General features: G+C 41.6%; 1 protein-coding gene across 1 annotated transcript in view; it reads right to left on the bottom strand.

The window, feature by feature from the left end:
- The window catches only part of LOC109930127 (metabotropic glutamate receptor 7), a 645,315-nt gene that overhangs the window by 335,116 nt on the left and 289,500 nt on the right, over positions 1–20,699 (bottom strand). Inside the window, exons 3-4 of the mRNA XM_048606606.1 lie at positions 13,558–13,693; positions 9,878–10,032 (exon numbers count right to left, since the gene is read on the bottom strand). Of these exons, the coding sequence (XP_048462563.1) occupies positions 9,878–10,032; positions 13,558–13,693 (291 nt within the window). The remainder of the gene's footprint in view (positions 1–9,877; positions 10,033–13,557; positions 13,694–20,699) is intronic.

Raw genomic sequence — 20,699 nt, 5'->3', positions numbered from 1 at the left:
GGCGGGAAAACACACTGACGCTTCATCAGAGGCTGCACTGAGGATGTACCAAGCACGGTAACGAAATGTCTGCGGAACAACAAACCAGCTCGGCGAGCCAACCAACCTCAACAGGATTTAAACTAGTAAGAGAATTGCGGGACCCAGGGAGATAGTGAGGAAAATGATCCTTCTGAGACTGGTACAGTTGGGAAAAACAGTAAGTCAAATAGACCGGGAAGGCAGGAACAAAGTAGAGAACAAGTTAGGACTGATAAATTAAACTGCATTTATTTGAATTCAAGAGGCCTAACAGATCTCTTGAAGACCTGCTCAAGACAGATGAACTCAGGGTATGGTTAGGAACATGGGACTGGGATATCATAGCCATTACAGAGACATGGCTCAGGGAGGGACAGGACTGGCAGCTTAATGTTCCAGGGTATTGATACGAGAGGAAGGATTGAAAGGAAGACAAAGGGGAGGGGGTACAGTGGCATATTTGATTAAGGATAACATTACGGCTGTATTTAGTGAGGATATTCCTGGGAATACGTCCAGGGAAGTTATTTGGGTGGAACAGAGAAATAAGAAAGGGATGATCTCTTAATTGGGACTGTACTATAGATGTCCCAGTGGTCAGTGGGGAATTGAGAAACAAATTTGTAAGGAGACCTCAATTAAAAATAAGAATAATAGGGTGGTTAATAGACTGGGACTGGCGCAGTGTTAAGGTCTTGGATGGGGAGGAATTTCAGTGTGTCTAAGAAAATTTCCTGATTTAGAACGTGGATGTACCTATTACAGAAGGTGCAAAACCTGACCAACTTTTGGCAAATAAGGCGTGGCAGGTCACCGAGGTGTCATTGGGGGTGCACTTTGGGGCCAGTGACTATAATTCTATTAGTTTTAAAATAGTGATAGAAAAGGATAGACTGGAACTAAAAATTAAAGTTCTAAATTGGAGGAAGGCCAAATCTGACAGTATTAGGCAAGAACTTTCAAAAGTTAACTGGGGTTGGGTGTTCGCAGGTAAAGGGGAGGCTAGAAAATGAGAAGCCCTCAAAAATGGGATTGTCGAGTACAGAGACAGTATGTTCCTGTTAGGGTCTCAGAGACAGTCAATAAATGTGGAGCTGGAAAAGCACAGCTAGTCAGACAGATCCAAGCAGCAGGAGAGTCAACGTATCGGGCCTGTTAGGGTGAAGGGCAAGGCTGGTAGGTGTAGGGAATGCTGGATGACTAGAGAAATTCAGGTTTTGGTCAAGAATAAGAAGGAAGCATATGACAGGTATAGACAGCAGAAATCAAGTGATTCCCTAAAAGACTATAAAGGCAGTAGGAGCATACTTGAGGAAAATCAGGAGGGCAAGAAGGGGACATGAGATCGCTCTGGCAAATAGGGTTAAGGAGAATCCAAAGGGATTCTACAAATACATTAAGGACAAACAGGTAACTCAGGAGAGAATAGGGCCCCTTCAAGATCAGCAAGGCCACCTGGGTGCTGATTTGTAGGAGATGGGAGAGATACTAGATGAGTATTTTGCATCAGTGTTTACTGTGGAGAAGGACATGGAAGATAAGAGAACGTGGGACATCTTGAAAAATGTCCATTTTAGAGCAAGTGGTGCTGGCCGTCTTAAAACACAAAGGTGGATAAATCCCTGAGACCTAATCAGAGGTGTAACCCTGAACTCAATGGGAAGCTAGGGAAGCGATTACTTGGGCCCTTACTGAGATATTTGTATCATCGATAGTCACGGGCAAGGTGCCAGAAGACTGGAATTGGCCTAACGTGATGCTGCTGTTTAAGAAATGTGTTAAAGTAAAGCCAGGGAAATACAGACTGGTGAGCCTGACATTGGTAGAGGGCAAGTTGCTGGAGAGAATCGTGAGGGACAGGGTTTACATGTATTTGGAAAGGCAAGGACTGATTAGAGGTTGTCAACATGGCTTTGTGCGTGGAAAATTGTGTCTCACTAACTTGATTCAGTATTTTGAAGAAGAAACAAAGAGGATTGATGACGGCAGAGTGGTGGAAGTGATCTATATGGACTTCAGTAAGGCATTCAACACGGTTCCTCATGGTAGACTGGTTAGTAAGGTAGATCACACAGAATACAGGGAGAACTAGCCATTTGGATACAGAATTAGCATGAAGGTAGAAGACAGAACGTGGTAGTGGGTTGCATTTCAGAATGGATACCTGTGACCATTGGTATGCCACAAGGATCAGTGCTGGGTCGACTGCTTTTCATCATTTATATAAATGATTTGGATGTGAACATAGGAGGTATGGTTCGTAAGTTTACAGATGACACCAAAATTGGAGATGTAGTAGACTGAGAAGAAGGCTACCTCACAGTACAGCAGGATCTTGATCAGATGGGCCACTGGGCCGAGAGTAGCAGATGGAGTTTAATTTAGATAAGTGTGAGGTGCTGCATTATGTGAAAGGCAAATCAGGGCAGGACTTATACACTTAATGGTAAGGCCCGGGGAGCGTTGCTGAACAAAGAGACCTTGAAGTGCAGATTCAGAGTTTCTTGAAAGTCGAGTTGCAGGTAGATAGGATAGTGAAGAAGGCACTTGGGATGCTTGCCTTTATGGGTCAGTGCATTGAGTATAGAAGTTGGGAGGTCATGTTGCGGCTGTACAGGATATTAGTTTGGCCACTTTTGGAGTATTGTGTGCAGTTCTGGTCTCCCTCCTATAGGTAGGATATTGTGAAACTACAAAGGGTTCAGAAAAGACTTACGAGGACATTGCCAGGGTTGGAGGGTTTGAGCTACAGATAGAGGCTGAATAGGCTGGGGCTATTTTCTCTGGAGTGTCAGAGGCTGAGGTGCAACCTTACAGATGTTTATAAAATCATGAGGGACATCGATAGGGTAAATAGACATGGTCTTTTCCCATGGTGTGGGGGAGGCCAAAACTAGAGGGCATAGGTTTAAAGCGAGAGGGGAAAGATTTAAAAGGGACCTAAGGGGCAACCTTTTCACGCAGAGGGTGGTGCGTGTATAGAATGAGCTGCCAGAGGAAGACGTGAAGGCTGGAACAATTACAACATTTAAAAAGGCATCTGGATGGGTATATGAATAGGAAAGGTTTAGAGGGATATGGGCCAAATGTTGGCAAATGGGACTGATTTTATTTAGGATATCTGGTCAGCATGGACGAGCTGGACCGAAGGGTCTGTTTGCATGCTATATATCTCTATGACTCTATTTCAACTAAGCCTAAATAAATTTATCCCTGACACCTTACCCATCCCCACTGCCTAAACACCAAGTCACTTTACAAAGGCTTTCTCCTGTTAATTATACATTTATCACTGTCTAGAACTGTTCTTATTTTGTGTTTGTTACAATATAATTAAGTATTTCTATTTTTAATTGAATCCTAGGTAATTTCGACACTTTCATCTTCTGGATTGGAGATTCCCAGTAGTCTAATATTATAAGCCCGCATCTCAAGTTTAATGTTAAGTAAACTGTGAAGGATTCAGAATATACTGCCACTTTGTGCTGTGTATCATGCAAAACGACTGGTCGCTAAGGTTCACCCATAATGGATTGTTCACATTTCTACATAAGATAACAAAATATCTTTCCACTCGGAGCTCCTTAAATCCAATCAAAGGGCAGAATATAGCAGGCAGGTAGTTGAAAAATCTGAAACAGAAACAGAAACAGAAAATTCTGAGAAAAACTTAGAAGATGAGGCAGCATGTATGTGTGGGGCGGGGTGGGGGGGAAACGAGAGAGAGGGACAGAGAGAGAGAACAGCTAACATTTCAGGTTTGTGACCTTTCATCAAGACTGGGAAAAAAGTTACTGATGTAATAGGGTTTCAGCAAGGGCTGGCTGATACAAGGACAGAAGGAAGTTGAGAGATAGCTGAAGGCAAGAGAGACTGTGCAGCAGGAAAATCAGCCCTTCCGAACCAAAGGAACTGGTGGTGGGCCAAGAAAATAATTAAAAAGATATATCGCTGCTGTGGGCAAGAGAAATAAATGACACAAAGCAAGCAAAGAAACAGAAACAAAGTGGAATCAAGTGTTTCCAGTCTGAAAGTGCCAAAAACCTAATGTTTGTTGAGTCCAGAGGCTACAAAATGCCTAACTTGGAGATGAGATGCTTTTCCTGAAGTTTACGTTGAGCCTCACTGCAACACAGGGAGCAAAACAAAAGCATAGAGATTAGCATGGGAGTAGGCGGGAGAATTAAAATGTCAGGCTATTGGAAGCCAAGGGTCTCATTTTCAGACAGAGCAGAGGTGCTTCATGAAATCGGCATTCAATCTGCATTTGGTCCCATTAATTTGAGAAGGCTACACTAGGTGCAGCAGATGTAGCGGACTAAGTTGAACAAAGTACAAAAAAAAATCACTGCTTCACTTGGAAGGGGCTCAGGCAAAGATGAGAGAAGAGGTAAATGGAGAGGCGTAGTATGTCCTTCTGCTCTGACACTTTTCCCTGCTTCCCAGAGACACAACAACATTCCCTTTCATCTCATCTTCCACCCCACCAGCCTCCAAATACAGTGGAATACTTTGCACCATTTTTTCCACTTACAGCCACCACCACGTACATGTTGCCTCCTACCCCATTCCTGCTTTCCATAGGGTCACCTCCCTCCATTATACCTTGGTCCACTCCTCAATCAGCCCCAAAGTCCTTCCCTCCTCCCACAGCATCTTTTCATGCAAAAACGGTCCTACGATGCTGCTTGGCCTGCTGTGTTCATCCAGCTCTACACCTTGTTGTCGAGGAAATGTAGCACTTGGTATTCAATTCCTTCCTTATGATGTCACTCCTTCTACGTGAAACATCAATTTGCTTGTATTCCCATCAATCTGTACTCATTATTCACAATGCAGTCTCCTCTACGCTGGTGAGGCCAAACACAGATTAGGAGGCCACTCTGCAGGACAACTCCACTCTCACCGTTAGCATGACCCTGAGTTGCCAGTGGCCTGTCATTTTAATTCACGATTTGATCTCACACTGAAATCTCTGTTCTCAGCCTACTGCAGAGTTCCAGACAAACTCAACAAGTTGCAAAAAAAAAAGCACCTCGTCTGCGTTAGCATTTTTTTCGACTCAACGTGACATAAATGGCCTAAAATTGCTGAACTCAATCTTCCCATTGTATTGCCTGTTCTTTTCGCCCATCCCCCCTTCCTCCCCTCACCCCAGTCAGTAGCACACTTGCTCCAAGCAATGTTGTCTAACTGAAAGACTTACAATTAGAACTGGGTTTATTGTCACGCGTACTCAAGTTATAAAAAGAATAGGAGTACAGTGAAAGGTGTGCAATGTCGCCAACATGGTGTCATCATAGGTTCAAAGTATCTAGGTACAAATCTTAGATACAAAAAGTAGAGAAAATAAAGGAAAAGTTACACCACTTTACAGATAGACATCGTGTAAGTTAAGAAAATAAGGAAGAAAATAAGAAAGCTAAAAAGATAGACAAGGGCTACTTTAAGCTCTACCCCATCTTGTGATATTACACAGGGAAATTGGTAGATTCATTCCTGGATCTTGAATGGGCTGGATGCACCATCTACGTTTCACAACAATTTTAGTAACAATTCCTAACCAGCTAATGTAACTTGTACCAAATTGCTATCATCAGACAAACAGGGCCTCTGCTTGTTAAGACTCACCAATGGTTATACTCCTACCACTAAGTCAATGCATACTTAAGACCCAGTCAAGCAAACACTATCAGTGGCTACATTCTTCTTTTCACAAAAAAAAACACATGCAGATCATTTGTTTCCATTTCTTCCCTTACCCATCTCCATTCCCTTTCGTCTGGAGGAGTAACTTTTATTTCATTCAATCTCGCCTGTCTTCCATCCCATCATAGCGCTTCCTTTCGTCCTTGCTCATCTCTAACTTTTTCTGTTTATTTTCAAAGAATGCAGACCTGAAACATCAACTATGTTTCTCCGTCCACACAGATGATGCTTAATCTAATGAGGCTCTGCCCACCACTATTTTCTGTTTCTATTCATGTAGATCTACTCTCATTGAGCATTTCTCAGTTATCATAGAATCCCTACAGTATGGAAACAGGCCCTTTAGCCCAACAAGTCCACACCGACCCTCAGGGCATGCCACCCAGACCCATCCCCCAGCACTATGGGCAATTTAGCATTGCCAATCCACCTAATCTGCACATTTTTGGATTGTGGGAGGAAACCGGAGCATCTGGAGGAAACCCACGCAGACACAGGGAGAATGTGCAAACTCCACACAGACAGTTGCCGAGGGTGGAATCGAACCTGGGTCCCTAGCACTGAGAGTCAGCAGTGCTAACTACTGAGCCACCATGCCACCTCTTATGCTCATTGAGTATAAGATGCAATAGCAACCCCAATCCCAACCACCCTGGGGGAACCAAGTTCACTTCATTATACAACCTCATATCTCAGAATGACACATTTTTCAAAGCAGTGCCGGAGGCTTACTTGATGCCTCCAATTGGACTAACTTCAATTAAATACATAAACATGGCTCCATTTATAAATTGAAATCATCCCAGTTCTGGACTTCCAAGAATTCACTTGCCTTCACAAACATCCATTAGGTCTCACTCATGAAATTCAACTATACATACTCAAACTCACACAGCAATACAGAGAGTAGTTCATGTGTGGAATGAACAGCCAGAGAAAGTGGTGGATGCAGATACAGTTACGATGTTTAAAAGACATTTGGACAAGTTCAATAATAGGAAAGGTTTGGAAGATAATGGGCCAAGGGAGGGCAGGCAGGTAGGACTAGTTTAGTTTGCGATTATGGTTGTGTGGACTGGTTGGACCAAAGAGAGTGTTTCCGTTCTGTACTACTCTAGGAGTCTAATAAATACTTACGCAATTCCTTCAATGTAAGAAGCATTTCAAGTTGCCACACAAGCATTTTAAATTTAAAAAAGACATTGGGTCAAGTAATGAGATGTTAGGTCAGATGACCAACAGCTTAGCCTAAGAAGCAGACAGAAGAAATGTTTTAAAGGAGGAAAGTGTGGTAGAGTGAGCGGAGGGGTTCACAGAGCACATTCTAGAGCTTAGGATCTTAGTGAACTGAGAGTGTTAAAATCTATAATGTCCAAGAGGCTGGAATTAGAGAAGGTCTGACATCGCAGAGGGTTATTGGACTGGAAATAAAGAAGAGTGAGGCCATGAAGGAATTTGAGAGAAAACAAACGTGTTTAATAAAATTGAATGCAACAGACCAATGAAGGTTACTTTAAAATGATGCCCAGTTTGCCACGGTGTCAATGAATCAGTTGCAATTTCCACTTCAAGGTACAGAAGACTTCTCTACAGAGAAACAGCAGGATAACGGACAGGTAGAAACCACTATACACTCATCTCCACACCAAGGGAACTACTGTTCAGGTTTCATATCACACTTTATAAAGAGCAGAGTTAAAGATGCTGGTATCTTTTATTAAACCCAAAAGCATAATTACAGAGATAGTAGGAACTGCAGATGCTGGAGAATCCGAGACAACAAGGTGCAGGGCTGGATGAACACAGCAGGCCAAGCAGCATCATAGGAGCAAAGAGGCTGACGTTTTGGGCCTAGACCCTTCATCAGAAAAGGGGGAGGGGAAGGGGGTTCTGAAATAAATAGGGAGAGAGTGGGAGGCGGATAGAAGAGGGATAGAGGAGAGGATAGGTGGAGAGGAAACAAACAGGTCGAAGAGGCGGGGATGGAGCCAGTAAAGGTGAGTGTAGGTAGGGAGTTAGGAAGGGGATAGGTCAGTCCAGGGAGGACGGACAGGTCAAGGGGGCGGGATGAGGTTGGTCGGTAGGAGATGGAGGTGCGGCTTGAGGTGGGAGGAGGGGATAGGTGGGAGGAAGAACAGGTTAGGGAGGCGGGGATGAGCTGGACTGGTTTTGGGATGCGTTGGGGGAGGGGAGATTTTGAAACTTGTGAAATCCACATTGATACCATTGGGCTGCAGGGTTCCCAAGCGGAATATGAGTTGCTGTTCCTGCAACCTTCGGGTGGCATCGTTGTGGCACTGCAGGAGGCCCAGGATGGACATGTCATCTGAGGAATGGGAGGGGGAGTTGAAATGGTTCGCGACTGGGAGGTGCAGTTGTTTATTGCGAACCGAGCGTAGGTGTTCTGCAAAGCGGTCCCCGAGTTACACATCCCTTCAAAATCAATAACACATTGACTCCAAACCGAAACACCCCAGTAACATCAGCTCAGGAGTTTATATGAAATTCTCACTATTCATGGTACACCAGGTTCAATCAGATCTCTCAGTGAGCAGGGGAGGGGGATGATATATCAGAAAGCGAGACTGCATGAATTGAAATGTCCAAATATTGTGTATGTGGAGATGAGACTGAATAAGATGAAGAAGGTAGTCCTTTCTAAAATGACTGTGTCACTGTCAGCAATCATTATCCCATTGCTGATGGGGAATGCTTCAAGTGAGAGTTCAGCTCATGATTGGTGCCAACTAGAGTTCTGGACCCCCTCTGCTGTTTAGTCAGGCAATTGCAACACATACTCCAAATACAGGAGAGATTTATATTGGCAACAAGGATCAGAGCATAAAAATGTTGACAAAGTAAAAATATCACACCATCAAACTGTGGGTGTTTTAGACTCCCTATTTACAATTCACACGTGAAAGATTATCTTTCAACTTTCTATTTCTCAACTGTATGCTGCCCCTTGATAGCATCCTCTGTATGCTACTAACTATCAGAAGCCAAAATTCACTCAAAGTGGCCAATTTCACTAGGCGAACCTTCCTGCTTGCTTGGGTTACAGCAACTGAAGCAGTTGTGGTAAACTACTTGAGAATAAAACAATGTACCTAGAGTTCTCAAAGAGTTATGATAAAATTCAACACAAAAGACTATTAAACCCTAAGCAGTGTTTGTTCACGATTAATGTCAGGAATGGCTGGGAAACTGACTGAAGGCGAGAATACAATGCCAGCAGTGGGTCTGAAGGGCAAGTCAGCTGGGAAGAGGTATCAAGGGGGGCCACTATTGGTCTCTATCTTACATTAAAAAGGATGCGTTGTAAAACAGAGACGTGAAGTGGGAAAGTTTCAAACTGACCAACTAAACAGTTCACAAAGGAGGAGGCAACTTGGTAGGACTAGTTAGGACAATGGGCAATCCATTCTGGACATAACTCGACTAATGTGGGACCATAATGTGAGTTACAAGAGCTGAAAATGCATTGCTGTTCTTAATGGAGGGATTGAGGGGCCAGACCATCCTGGACATCAAAATGTCATGTTCATTTCAAGAGGTATCCTGTCACTATCTTATCAAATGGTGGAGGTGGTCAGTTGGGCTGAATGGACTACTTGGTGCAATGACTTAATAAATCATAGAACAAAATGTATAACTTCATTATTTAACGTGAATCTCTTGCCCAATATTTTATCAACAAAAAAAAGCACAAAAACACAGAAAATTGCGTAACAGTGAGAGACAAAAGGGTTTGAACCCCTTATGTATCAGGTGCTTAGAGGTGTAAAGGCAGTGTATGAGATAAACCTTACATTATTCTAACACCATTCAATAAAAGTACTTGAATGATTCCACTGAAAAGAATTGTGGTCCAGACTCGAATACTTAAATCAGTCACTGACACTGAGACAGACAATTCTGCGGAGATAGAATACATCAACTGCTGTATCAACTGGGACCAATGTTTCAGGAATGGCACTTCTAAATGAGGATGCTGGAAAAAATATTACTCTATTATAAAACACGTCAGCTTGACCATCTACAGTGTGATATTCATGAGTAAGATGGTCCCTCTCCAACCCTCATCACTTTGCTGTTACATCACATCAGTTAAGCAACAGAGTGATTCAACTTCCCAAGATCTTACCATCCACAGAGGCTCTTTTGGGTAGAATGGTGACTGCCCCCTCCGCCATTTCCCCTTGTTGTTTTACTGGAGACTGCTTCGAACCCCAGCTGTCGGAGCCGATCCAGATAAAATGACCTGCTTTGTTTGCTCTTTTGGCAGCTGCGAGGACATGCCTGTGTGAAATAACCAAGAGTTCCTCAGTCAGAACAGCCTGGATCGAACACATCAAAAAGGAATATTTAAACAGGTACAAAAACAATGAATTACAAATTCATGTAAAAGGACCAGTCTGACGGCCTTGCTTTTCTTACTCACCGGCAACATTATGAATTTTTAGTAGCTGCTGAACCGCGCAGCATCCTGGTTGGTGATGGTGATGTGACAATGTTTATAGGGGGCGCACTTTTGGCGGCCCTGTGAGGCAGCTCAAAAATGTATCCCATCAGCCAGTGTGTTAACTTGCTGGCACAATCCTGACCTCGGATCAATTTCTCCCAGGAGGTGGGACGGGGAGTCACAATTAAGCTGGTTAAATGAACACTTAAGACCTCTTGGCAGAAGCCCACTGGAATTTCCAGTCACCACCTTCATGCCCTCGGAGGTGTCTGGAAAAGGGAACCAAATGAGCTACCTCATCCTCAGTGGAGGATGCCATCACTCAAGCACGCTTCCAGGCTCTCCCTGCCCATCCACCACCGCTGTTCAATATCCGACTGTGGAGGTCATCTCGAAATTGCGAGGTTTCGCAAGATGGAGAGAGGTCACGTCAATTAGAAGACAGTCCTCTCTCTCACTTGAACTGCAGTCTTCACCTCCTGCCAGTTTTGAAAGTCTAATATACCTCACAATATAAGGATCCCACAGAACTTGGCCGTAAGCCCTATAACGCTCTCATTTTTGCTACATCACCACTAATTAGATGTTTTGAAGAAAATCATAAAATGGTGACTGGTCCCAACACAGTAGGGTTGTTTGGAGGGGGAGGGGGGGGTGAATTTTGAGACCGCTCCATTTTATCCCTTCATATAACTCTGTCTAGCAATGAATGATCAATTCAGGTTTTTCCTTAGTTTGACCTGATTTAAACCAGCCAACATCAGTCACTATAGTCATTGAATGTTTTTGGCATCAGGGCAATTCACAAGAAACACTAAACTAGAGAGAAAACAACACTTATATTGTATCAAACGACAGCACTTGATGAGTTGGCAAGCAATCTCTCATTGGTAGAGGCATTTCCATGGAGAATGAATCAATTAATGATGATTGACAGTTAACTGCCAAGTAGATAGCCATTAAATATGTGCAGAAGTACTGTCCTCTATAAATGTGTGACAATGTGTCCTTACTTATTTCTTCCCTCCTACCTTAATTCCATGGCAGACAACCACCTCTGGTCTTCGGTTATGTCAACTTGGGCCTTTTTAAACTCATAGTTTTAATGTGTGGAGAGCTTTCAATGTCATTCTATTGATGCTGGAGGGTAACACGTGGTCAGTTCCTGGATACTCTTATGCTGAAGTGTTTAATACTTTTGTGGTCCTGTGGGAATTACCCTCCTCTTTAGTTATCTCACATGCTCTTCCTTCAAGGGCGGAGAAATCAAGATCTATTTCTTGCTCAAGTGGAGATTACTTTGAATATGTACGCGGTGTGAGGTCAACCAGTGCTGAGGTGGGAAGTTATTCATGCCCTTCATTATATAATTGTATATTGATACTGCCACAGATGAAAAGGCAACTCTCCAGGTCTAACTAAAACTGGGAACAAAACTGGGAATTATGGACAGTACACAACAAAGTCACGGACATCAGGCTTAAAATGAACCGAAACATTTTCAGCAAGGCAGGCTCTCCAATTGATATACCATTGGCCATTATGATTCCACAGAATTAAAACATTCCAAACCGTAGTTCCATTCATCATGTAATGCAGTGCGAACTCATATTTCGATAGACAAATAGGACCCTTTGGATGAATATGTTTCATTCTGAAAACTCATGTCTGAGAAAATAATTTTTGTTATTGAAACTGGAATAGAGATAGCACTCCTGCTTCTCAAGTAAATGCTTTTCTATGACTGACACTAAGCTACCTTGATTTTCTTAATACAAGGACATTGAAATGAACTAGAATTAAACTGTAGCAAGTTGTCAAATGTAGCCTACTGACAAGTAAGATGTCTTTGGATGATACAAACTAGTCTGTATCAGCATCACAGACTAATACATGTTTTAGCTTACCCAGATCTGCTCAGATGGCAGTCCTAATAATGAAATACAAATGGAAATAATTGAAAGATGGAACTCGAAGAGCTAAGTGTTGGGGCTGAAAGTATTCGCAGCTTGTTTCCATTTTGCAATTCTCCTTAGGAAGAAGGATTGTTGATGCACTGACAGATGAATGGTCTTTGTAGTGTGTGGATGCCTACCACATACTTTTTCATTGCTGGAGGGCATTTAGGGACTCATTTCTGTCAATTTCCACCAGTGCATTCCATATATGACAGAACATGGTCAGTTATTTTCCTCCTTCCTTTGCTGGAGGTGTCCCATTAAAAATCCTATTTCAAAGATGTGATTCTGGTGTATCCTCATTATTGATTACTGCAGAATCATGCAGCACATTTCCATAACATTTCCTCACTATGTAAGGATCCTACAAAATTTGAAGACTACAGGTTTGGAGGTTGTAAGCTATAACTCTAATTTTTGTTGCAACACCAAAAAGATTTATCCACAGAAATCTGAGACCTTAGAACCCTTATTGAAAGTCATTTTGAAAAGAATCTGTTGCAGAATTTGGTTACAGAACTTAAAGTCATCTGTTTGTGGAGTTTACTTGTCGATGCTGAACATGCCATGAAATTGAATCAGAGATAGTAGGAACTGCAGATGCTGGAGAATCCGAGACAACAAGGTGCAGAGCTGGATGAACACAGCAGGCCAAGCAGCATCATAGGAGAAGAAATTGTTTTTGTGTTGAACGCTATCATCCATTGGTCCTGCCATATTTGCAATTCCAGAAGGCCACATTACAGTGAACGGATATGATATTTTAAAGACTAGAGGAGAAACTGTCAAGCATAAGCTGGGTGAATGCAAACTGTTCAAGTTGGCATTCTACTCAACCTCAAAGACAACAACTGCTCGCACTTAGCCATCTCCAAGAACACATCTTTCAAGCCAACGTCTTCCATCACAGCGATCTTTTAATGGAGATTTGCTCACAGCTGTTAGGTAAGGGCTTTCAGAAATTTAACCCAGTGACAACAAAGGAACAATTGAAGCTATATTCATGCAGCTAATTGGAGCATTCTGGATCACAGCTTGACCTTTGCCTGAAGCACAGTGACCCTCAGTTTAAACACACCATTAGTTAACTTTCTCTAATGAGAGCAGCATTTGGGACTACAGTGACATTGACTTCCCTGACTGGTGTCTCACAGGTGGAAAGGTTTTGGGGGCAGAGCAACACACCACGGGTTACCCATCCTCCCGCCTGCACTTGTTGCCATTCATTTCCAGGATTGGATGGAGCCATCAGAAATGGATTAAGCTTTTTCTTTTAAGTCAAACAACCATCAAGTAACAGCTTGTGTAAAACTTGAAATATTTACCACTGGTTGCCTTGCTGGAAATAATTCAAGAAGCCAACGTTCAGAGCTGAGAAATCCCATTTTGACCAGACTCGCTTACCTGATATCATCTTCGTTGGCAAAAATGATTACACCACGAACAGCCGGTGTGTCCAAAAGACTCTTGATAATTCTGTCAAAGTCTGCTCTTCTGGGGTCCGTTGGAATTTTCAAAGATTGAGCAATGCAAATCCCACCTATGAAATGTGAACAATAAGATGATGAAAAGAATAAAAGGTACAGAAAATAAAGATCTTAATTAAATCTCTGCCTGGAATTCAGTTTTTTATTATTATTCCATACATCAGCAGTGGACATTTTTGTTCTGCCAGTTGAACGCTTTGCATTTCTATTGCATTCTTTTGATTTAAGGTTAAATGAAAGCGCACAGCTCGATTTCACTGAGAATTTAGTTGTCAGGCCTTCTCATGAGCAGACACCTTGAATGGTAGTGTAGACCCCTTTAAGCACAGCTTCTTGCTGCATCTGATCCCCTTCAATGATAGGCAAGCTCAAAATTGACCCCTTTTAAAGAGAACTTTACAGTCAAAATTCTTTTCAAGAGGACAGCACAGAATCTGGCAGGATGATTTAGTATGAAACACTTAGCAACAGTCACAATAAAAAAAACAGCATTCAACTACTTTGATGATTCAAGTGCCTGTTTCGACAGATGAAAGAGATTCTGTGACACTGTTGTGTGCCTCAACTTAAAACTAACTTCACTCTCCCCTGGTGCATTTATTTAAGATGGCGGTGGAGTAGCAGGGCTGAGCTATTGCTACAACACTGGCATTGCTACAACACTGGCATTGCTACAGTCCATGCTTGACAGTGATAACTTGACACCACTAACTTATCTATCCTCTAGCGCACGCAACAAGGGAGCAGTTAGGGCTATCTCTGATACTCCCAGAGAATTAAATGGGAACAACTTGCCTTTAAATTATCACTTGTCACAAGAGTAAGATCAACATTTCATGAAGTCAAAGGAGGAGATAACAGCCGTGATTTCTGTCTCCTCTTGGTGCATTTCCCCTTGACCTCAGATACACAGAGTGCTTACATCTCAGGAGGCGCCATTCAGGCCATTGTATCAGTACCAGCTTCCCAAACCAGCAAACACAACTTGTGCCATACCACACTCTTCTTCCCATAACCTTGCACATACTTCCTTTACATAAAGTAATCCAATTCCCATTTACATGCCTTGATTGACTCAGACCCCACCACCACACTCTCAGGCAGTGCATTCCAGATCCCAACCACTCACTGCACAAAAATTTTGTCTTTGTGTAGCTATTGCTTTGCTGATTGCCTTAAATCTGCACCCTCTTGCTCTCCATCCTTTCGACAAATGGAACAATTTTTCCCCATCTACCTTGTCCAGACCCCTGATGATTTTGAATATGTCTACAAAATGTTCTCTCAAACCTTTCTTTTCCAAAGGAAATTGCACCAGCTTTACAAATCCATCCAACATAACTGGCATTCCTCATCCCCAAAACCATTTTCTTGGTGGTCTCTCTCATGTCTTCGTACCCCTGAAATACACTTCAATCAAACACACACTTCCCTCCCTCAGCCCCCAAGGTTCATGTGGATATTGTCTTCTTCTACCCATCTTCAAATCCAACCCTCACAATTAATGAAGGATTTTACTCTTTCAGTACATACTTCCCATCTTTCATCCCATTCCCAGCCCTGTCCCACAGAACTGTTCATTAAATATCAGTGACAATCACCATGGATTTACAGATGAAAATCTATTTTGAGGCTGGTTTTGCTCTTACGGTATATAGCCACCACTGTTTCAAGGGTATTCTAAAGGGAGGAGAGTCAGTGGGGTATTGGGAAGGATATTCCAAAGCACAGAGCCTAAGTCAATGGCATAGACATGAATGATGTAGCTGAGGGAGGATGGGAAATATAAAACTTCAAATTGAAAGAATGGAGAGCTTTTGTTGTGGAAGAAAAGCGAGAGAATTCTACACACAGGATCTGCTGAATTCTCATGGGTGCCCAATCTAGAATGCTCATGGATATTAAACTTTTGCTTAATCCAAGGCTTTTCCATAACATACTGCACACTTTCCTGGGATACATCTTTAAAAGTTTGAGTGTTGTTACTACCTGGTCTCAGTCACATCGTTATTTGTTCATTAATTTGAATTAATACTTCTTATGATCTGTTTATAGTCTTTTCACATTTAAAAAAGAAACATACAAGATTTTTGAGTGACTTGACAAGGTAAACGTGGAAAGGTTGCTTCACTTTGTGGGAGAGACTCGATACAGAGAACATAATCTCAGAGTATGGGTTGTACAGTTAAGACAAAGGTGAAGAGAAATTTATTCTTTCAGAGGATGGTGAATCAGTGAAATTCTTTACAGCAGAGGGCTGTTGAATCTGTGTTGTTAAGTATTCAAGGCCAAGATAGACAGATTTTTAAATTAGTAAAGGAATTAACCGTTATTGGAAAAAAGGCAGGAGAGTGGAGTTGAAGATGATCAGATCAGCCAATGATCTCATTGAAAGGCAGAGCAGACAAGATGGGCTGAATGGCTCACCTATACTCCTACATCTTATTGTCTTGAATCTGAATAATCAACCAGTAACCAGAATTACAACACAAGATTAAAACAAAAACTAACTTCCTTTTGCGGGTTAGTAAACTCAGTTGGCTGGATGGCTCGTTCCGGATACAGAGTGATGTGCCTACTGTGTGGGTTCAATTTCAAGGGCAGCACGGTGGCTCAGTGGTTAGCACAGCTGCCTCACAGCACAAGGGAGCCAGGTTCAATTCCACCCTCAAGAGACCGTTTGTGCACACTCCACACATTCTCCCTGTATCTGCATGAGTTTCCTCTGGGTGCTCCGGTTTCCTCCCATAGTCCAAAGATATACAGGTTAGGTGGATTAGCCATACTAAATTGCCCATAGTGTCCAGGGATGTGCAGGCTAGTTGGGTTAGTCATGGGAAATGCAGCCCGACAAGGATAGGAAAGAGGGGTGGGTCTCGGTGGAATGTTCTTTGGATTGTTGGTGTGGACTTGATGGGCTGAATGGCCTACTTTCACACTAAAGGGATGCTATGATTCTATGATTTATATCAAAAAGAATTAAACAAAACAAGCACTATTAACTAAACACTGTGGTCTAAACTTCCTTATGCTACTAAATCATTTCTACTTTTTACTTTTCCTCAAGAATTTCTTTGTACTTTGGAAGAAACTTGAAGGTTCATTCATGTTTTTGGGGACCAACCCAATAAGTATGGCCACAACTCATTTAATTCTCCCCAGAGTTCCAGCTACAACGTGAAGATAGATTTTTGGTCATCTTTACATTATCTTTGACTAGGTGACCCTCCACCTTTTCATTTCAAACAGCTCACAATGTCACAGCTTCTTGTTTGGATTGCCAACAGATATTCAATTGCCTCCCCAAGCCATCTCTGCGGACTGCTCTCTATGACACAATACTGAGGATCACTTCCTTCTTACATCAGCCTCAAGAGAAAGCAAATTCCTCAGCTGCTTTCTCTTCACGAAATGCAAGCTAAAGTAAAGCTCAACCTGTACTTCAACCATTAAGTGAACATTTTCTCTCCTTCTCTGCGGGTTGGACAGTCACCTCCCACTTGAGCTCACTGAATTAAAACTCTCTCCATTCCCACGTTGAACTGCATATTGCTCTGTCAGCAAATAAATCAAGTAAAGTGCCTTCTTAGCATAGCTCCACCCTGAATCATTGGCTATATAGTAGTATGACATGTTTTGCTCAGGATGTTTCAAGCAGAAATGCAAACAATTCTTTTACCTTCGAAATAACACTTTGATTCTGTAATCAAGATAAATAATGTACATGACTAAAGGATAATCAAGCATTTCTCCAGACTCCTTGGCTTCACTGCAAGCTTAGAGATCTTCTCTGAATTGTAAGACAAATGCCAGTCTGCATTGAAATGTAAGAAAGCCAGGCTTAATTGGTTTGTATTTATATCAGAGCTGTTTGTGCCAGTTGCTTAACCTTACGCCTCAACTTAAAAATTATAATTTACAACATATGAATTATGACAGATATTTGTCGCTGCACCAACACGCAGCACAGTTTAAATGATATACAAGAAATGTCTTGTTTTGAAATAAACATGATCATGGAGTCACTATTAGATGATAATTGGTAGAGGTTCATCTATGTCAGAAATAGATTGGAAGATGAACACAAGAGACAATGATAATAAATAGCCCTGACAAAACCTTAAGCAGCATTAACATTAGTTCTTATAGCTTTTGATAGCTGAGAAATGGATATCCACCTGGATCTACTGGTGTTGTGTTGCTATGGGAACTGGTTGCTTTGCTAACATTAACAGTTGTAAGGTGAAATAATTCTTATGCATTCTAATTTGAGCACATGTATAAACCCAGGAGCAATCATAGTTATCATACTGTCTGAGGAAGCCTCAGAGTCAGAGTTTGTCCTGTCCTAGCTTTCTTTAAAAAGGTCCATTATTTAAGGAACTACACATCAAAGTAAGTGATCTGAACAAACTACTATTGGGTTAAGACGCATCCAACCACATGTTCAAATGAGAAAAGTAATTGGTTTAAAAGATTGGAACTGAATTTTCACTGAAGACAAGAGAAGGGGGAGATGGGAAACATCCCGACGAGCAGATCCATATCCTTTTACGCTCAGGATATTTTGGTTCTGGAGTGTGATGGAGTCCTGGAGACCTACTGTCTCCAGAAGCACATCAAAGATGGTAATGGATGTTGGAACATGGTGACATTGGCAGACCTGAATGCCCACCTCAATTTATGGTACCACCAACCCAATTGTACTGATCAATGTCAGGTCCTCAAACACTCACTCTTCACCTACCAGCCACAGGTCAATTCTCCCTTATGCATGTGACCTTTACAATCTCCATGCTTTCTCATTCATTCCATGACCCCTCATAAAATAATACTTCCTTCAATGCGCCCATGATATCTAGCACAACCAAACTGATTTTTTTTTTAAAGCAACAAATAGAGCTACCATTGAAATGCACTTAAAAAACTCTCATTAATAACATTAATTAAATTTCAATCAATTATTTGGGACTAAGTGTTTTATCCTTAACATTCATGCCCAGAAACTGCATCTATTCACAAAAGGAGCTCAATTTCAGGAAAACATTCATGGGGTTTGAACTGTCTAACCCTGCATCGGAGCCAGCAAGTATGTTTCTTTTCTTTATTCATTCATGGGGAGAGGGCATTTCTGGCTAGGCAGCAATTATTGCCCAGAGGGCAGTTCAGAGTCAACCACATTGCTGTGGGTCTGGAGTCACTTGTAGGCCAGACCAGGTGAGGATAGCAGTTTCCTTTCCTAAAGGGCATTAGTGAAAGAGATGGGTTTTTACCAACAAGTCACAGTCATCACTACATTCCTAATTCCAAATATTTATGGAATTCAAATTCCACCATCTGCCATGGCAGGACTCGAACCTGGGTCCTCAGAACCTTATCTGGGTCTCTGGATTAACAGTCTAGCGATAATACCACCAGGCCATCGCCTCCCCTGCTTGCATGCAGGTTAACTGCTTTGACCCTTACCCTGGTAGTGAAATGGAAATGAGGTTTGAAATCCGGAAATCTGGGTGTGTTTGCCTTTTAAGTACTGTAAGTTTACCTAAATCAACAAGAAAAAAAACTGCACAATTAACTATTTCTCGGTCTACAGATGCTGCATACCTTGCTGATTGATTGCAGCTCTCTATTTAAATTCAGGTTTCCATAATCAGCAGCATTTAGTTTTATCTCACTGCATTGAGACCACTTGTTTCTGAAAGGGCAAGGGGCGGGTATCTTTTATTTTTTCTCCAGGTCTCTGCATTATACAGTGGAACCCAGCAAGACGACATGGACAGATTCCACAGAAAAGGACAAACAGTTGGTACAAACGAGGCAGCAACAACTGAGATTGAGTGAGTTCAATTCTAATTCTAATTCTAATTCTAACGAGAACAATGAATAAATTTGAGCTTTGAATTTCTCTTAGCAAATAGGCCATTTATTAAAAGAAAGTCTTTCTTTGCCTCAATCCTGGGTTTGCTGCATTACAAGTAGAAAGACGTTTTACAATCAGAACAGAAACAGTCTATTTCTAATGGCAAATAAAGATTTTAAAAGGAAACTAAATGGACGTCGACTCATTTCACAGAAAACCTAAAAAACAAATTGATAACAAGCAGTCAAGAAGATTAAAAGATGCGCTTATAAAGGAAACAAAAACATGCAGTCTTTAATATTAGTATCCTCTTCATGCTCCAAGCCCACTATATCATTTGAGAGTAACAGAATTGAGTTATATTTGCAGCTTAAAGTCCAATCTTCCCTCTCAGCATTTGCAGTGTTATTTTCTGTGTACACAGTGAGCAAGCTGTTTTTCAAACAATTAATTATTATTTACTTAGACTGTCAGTATCATCAATAAAACGTCATACCTTCTGAAATTTCAGGTTCTCGGTACTGTATGTTGTGAATCCTATGTTAAATGTAATCATTCACCTATAATATTAAACTGACTGCCATCAAGATAATATCAAATGATTTCACTAATAATACATCAACATGAAATTACCCTCCATTAAATATTACCAATGACTGCCATTTGTGTACAGGAAGTACTCCAGCCTCAAATAGCTTGGTTTTCATGGTTTATAACACAACCAATTGAATTATTGGCTTTACATGTCAATAGGCATCCTGCAACTATCTATCTTTTTGCTCTTAAGGTTACTTGGTTTTGTAATCCAAGGTGCTAAATGGAAGCTTTTGGTCATGGTGGCTTATACTTCAAGCTACATCAACTCATGTATCTTGAAGGAATGAGCAAGTGTATTATTTTTCAGATATCTATCCAATGTCTTTTAAATAAAATCACATCAAATTAATTCTTGCCCACCGAGGGCCTGTAAACTATGTGTGGGGGTTTGTGGTCATGTGGGATGGGGGAAGGATTTGTTGGCCTTCACATACATTAAACAATGTCTGTGTACAGGACGTGCCCTCAGTGCTTCAGAAGAGCCTTTGCATGTAATTCTAACCTGTTTTCACCTTCGCAGTGTAACACGAAGGGATTTATTCGCTGTATACACACTGCTTTGAATACCAGATTATGTTTTTGGGTGTCATCTAGTTTTCCAA

This window comes from Rhincodon typus, chromosome 16 (genome assembly GCF_021869965.1).
Source record: "Rhincodon typus isolate 14 chromosome 16, sRhiTyp1.1, whole genome shotgun sequence".
Lineage (NCBI taxonomy): Eukaryota > Metazoa > Chordata > Chondrichthyes > Orectolobiformes > Rhincodontidae > Rhincodon > Rhincodon typus.
The sequence above is the reverse complement of the archived record's forward strand: the minus strand, read 5'-3'. Positions and strand labels throughout refer to the sequence as shown.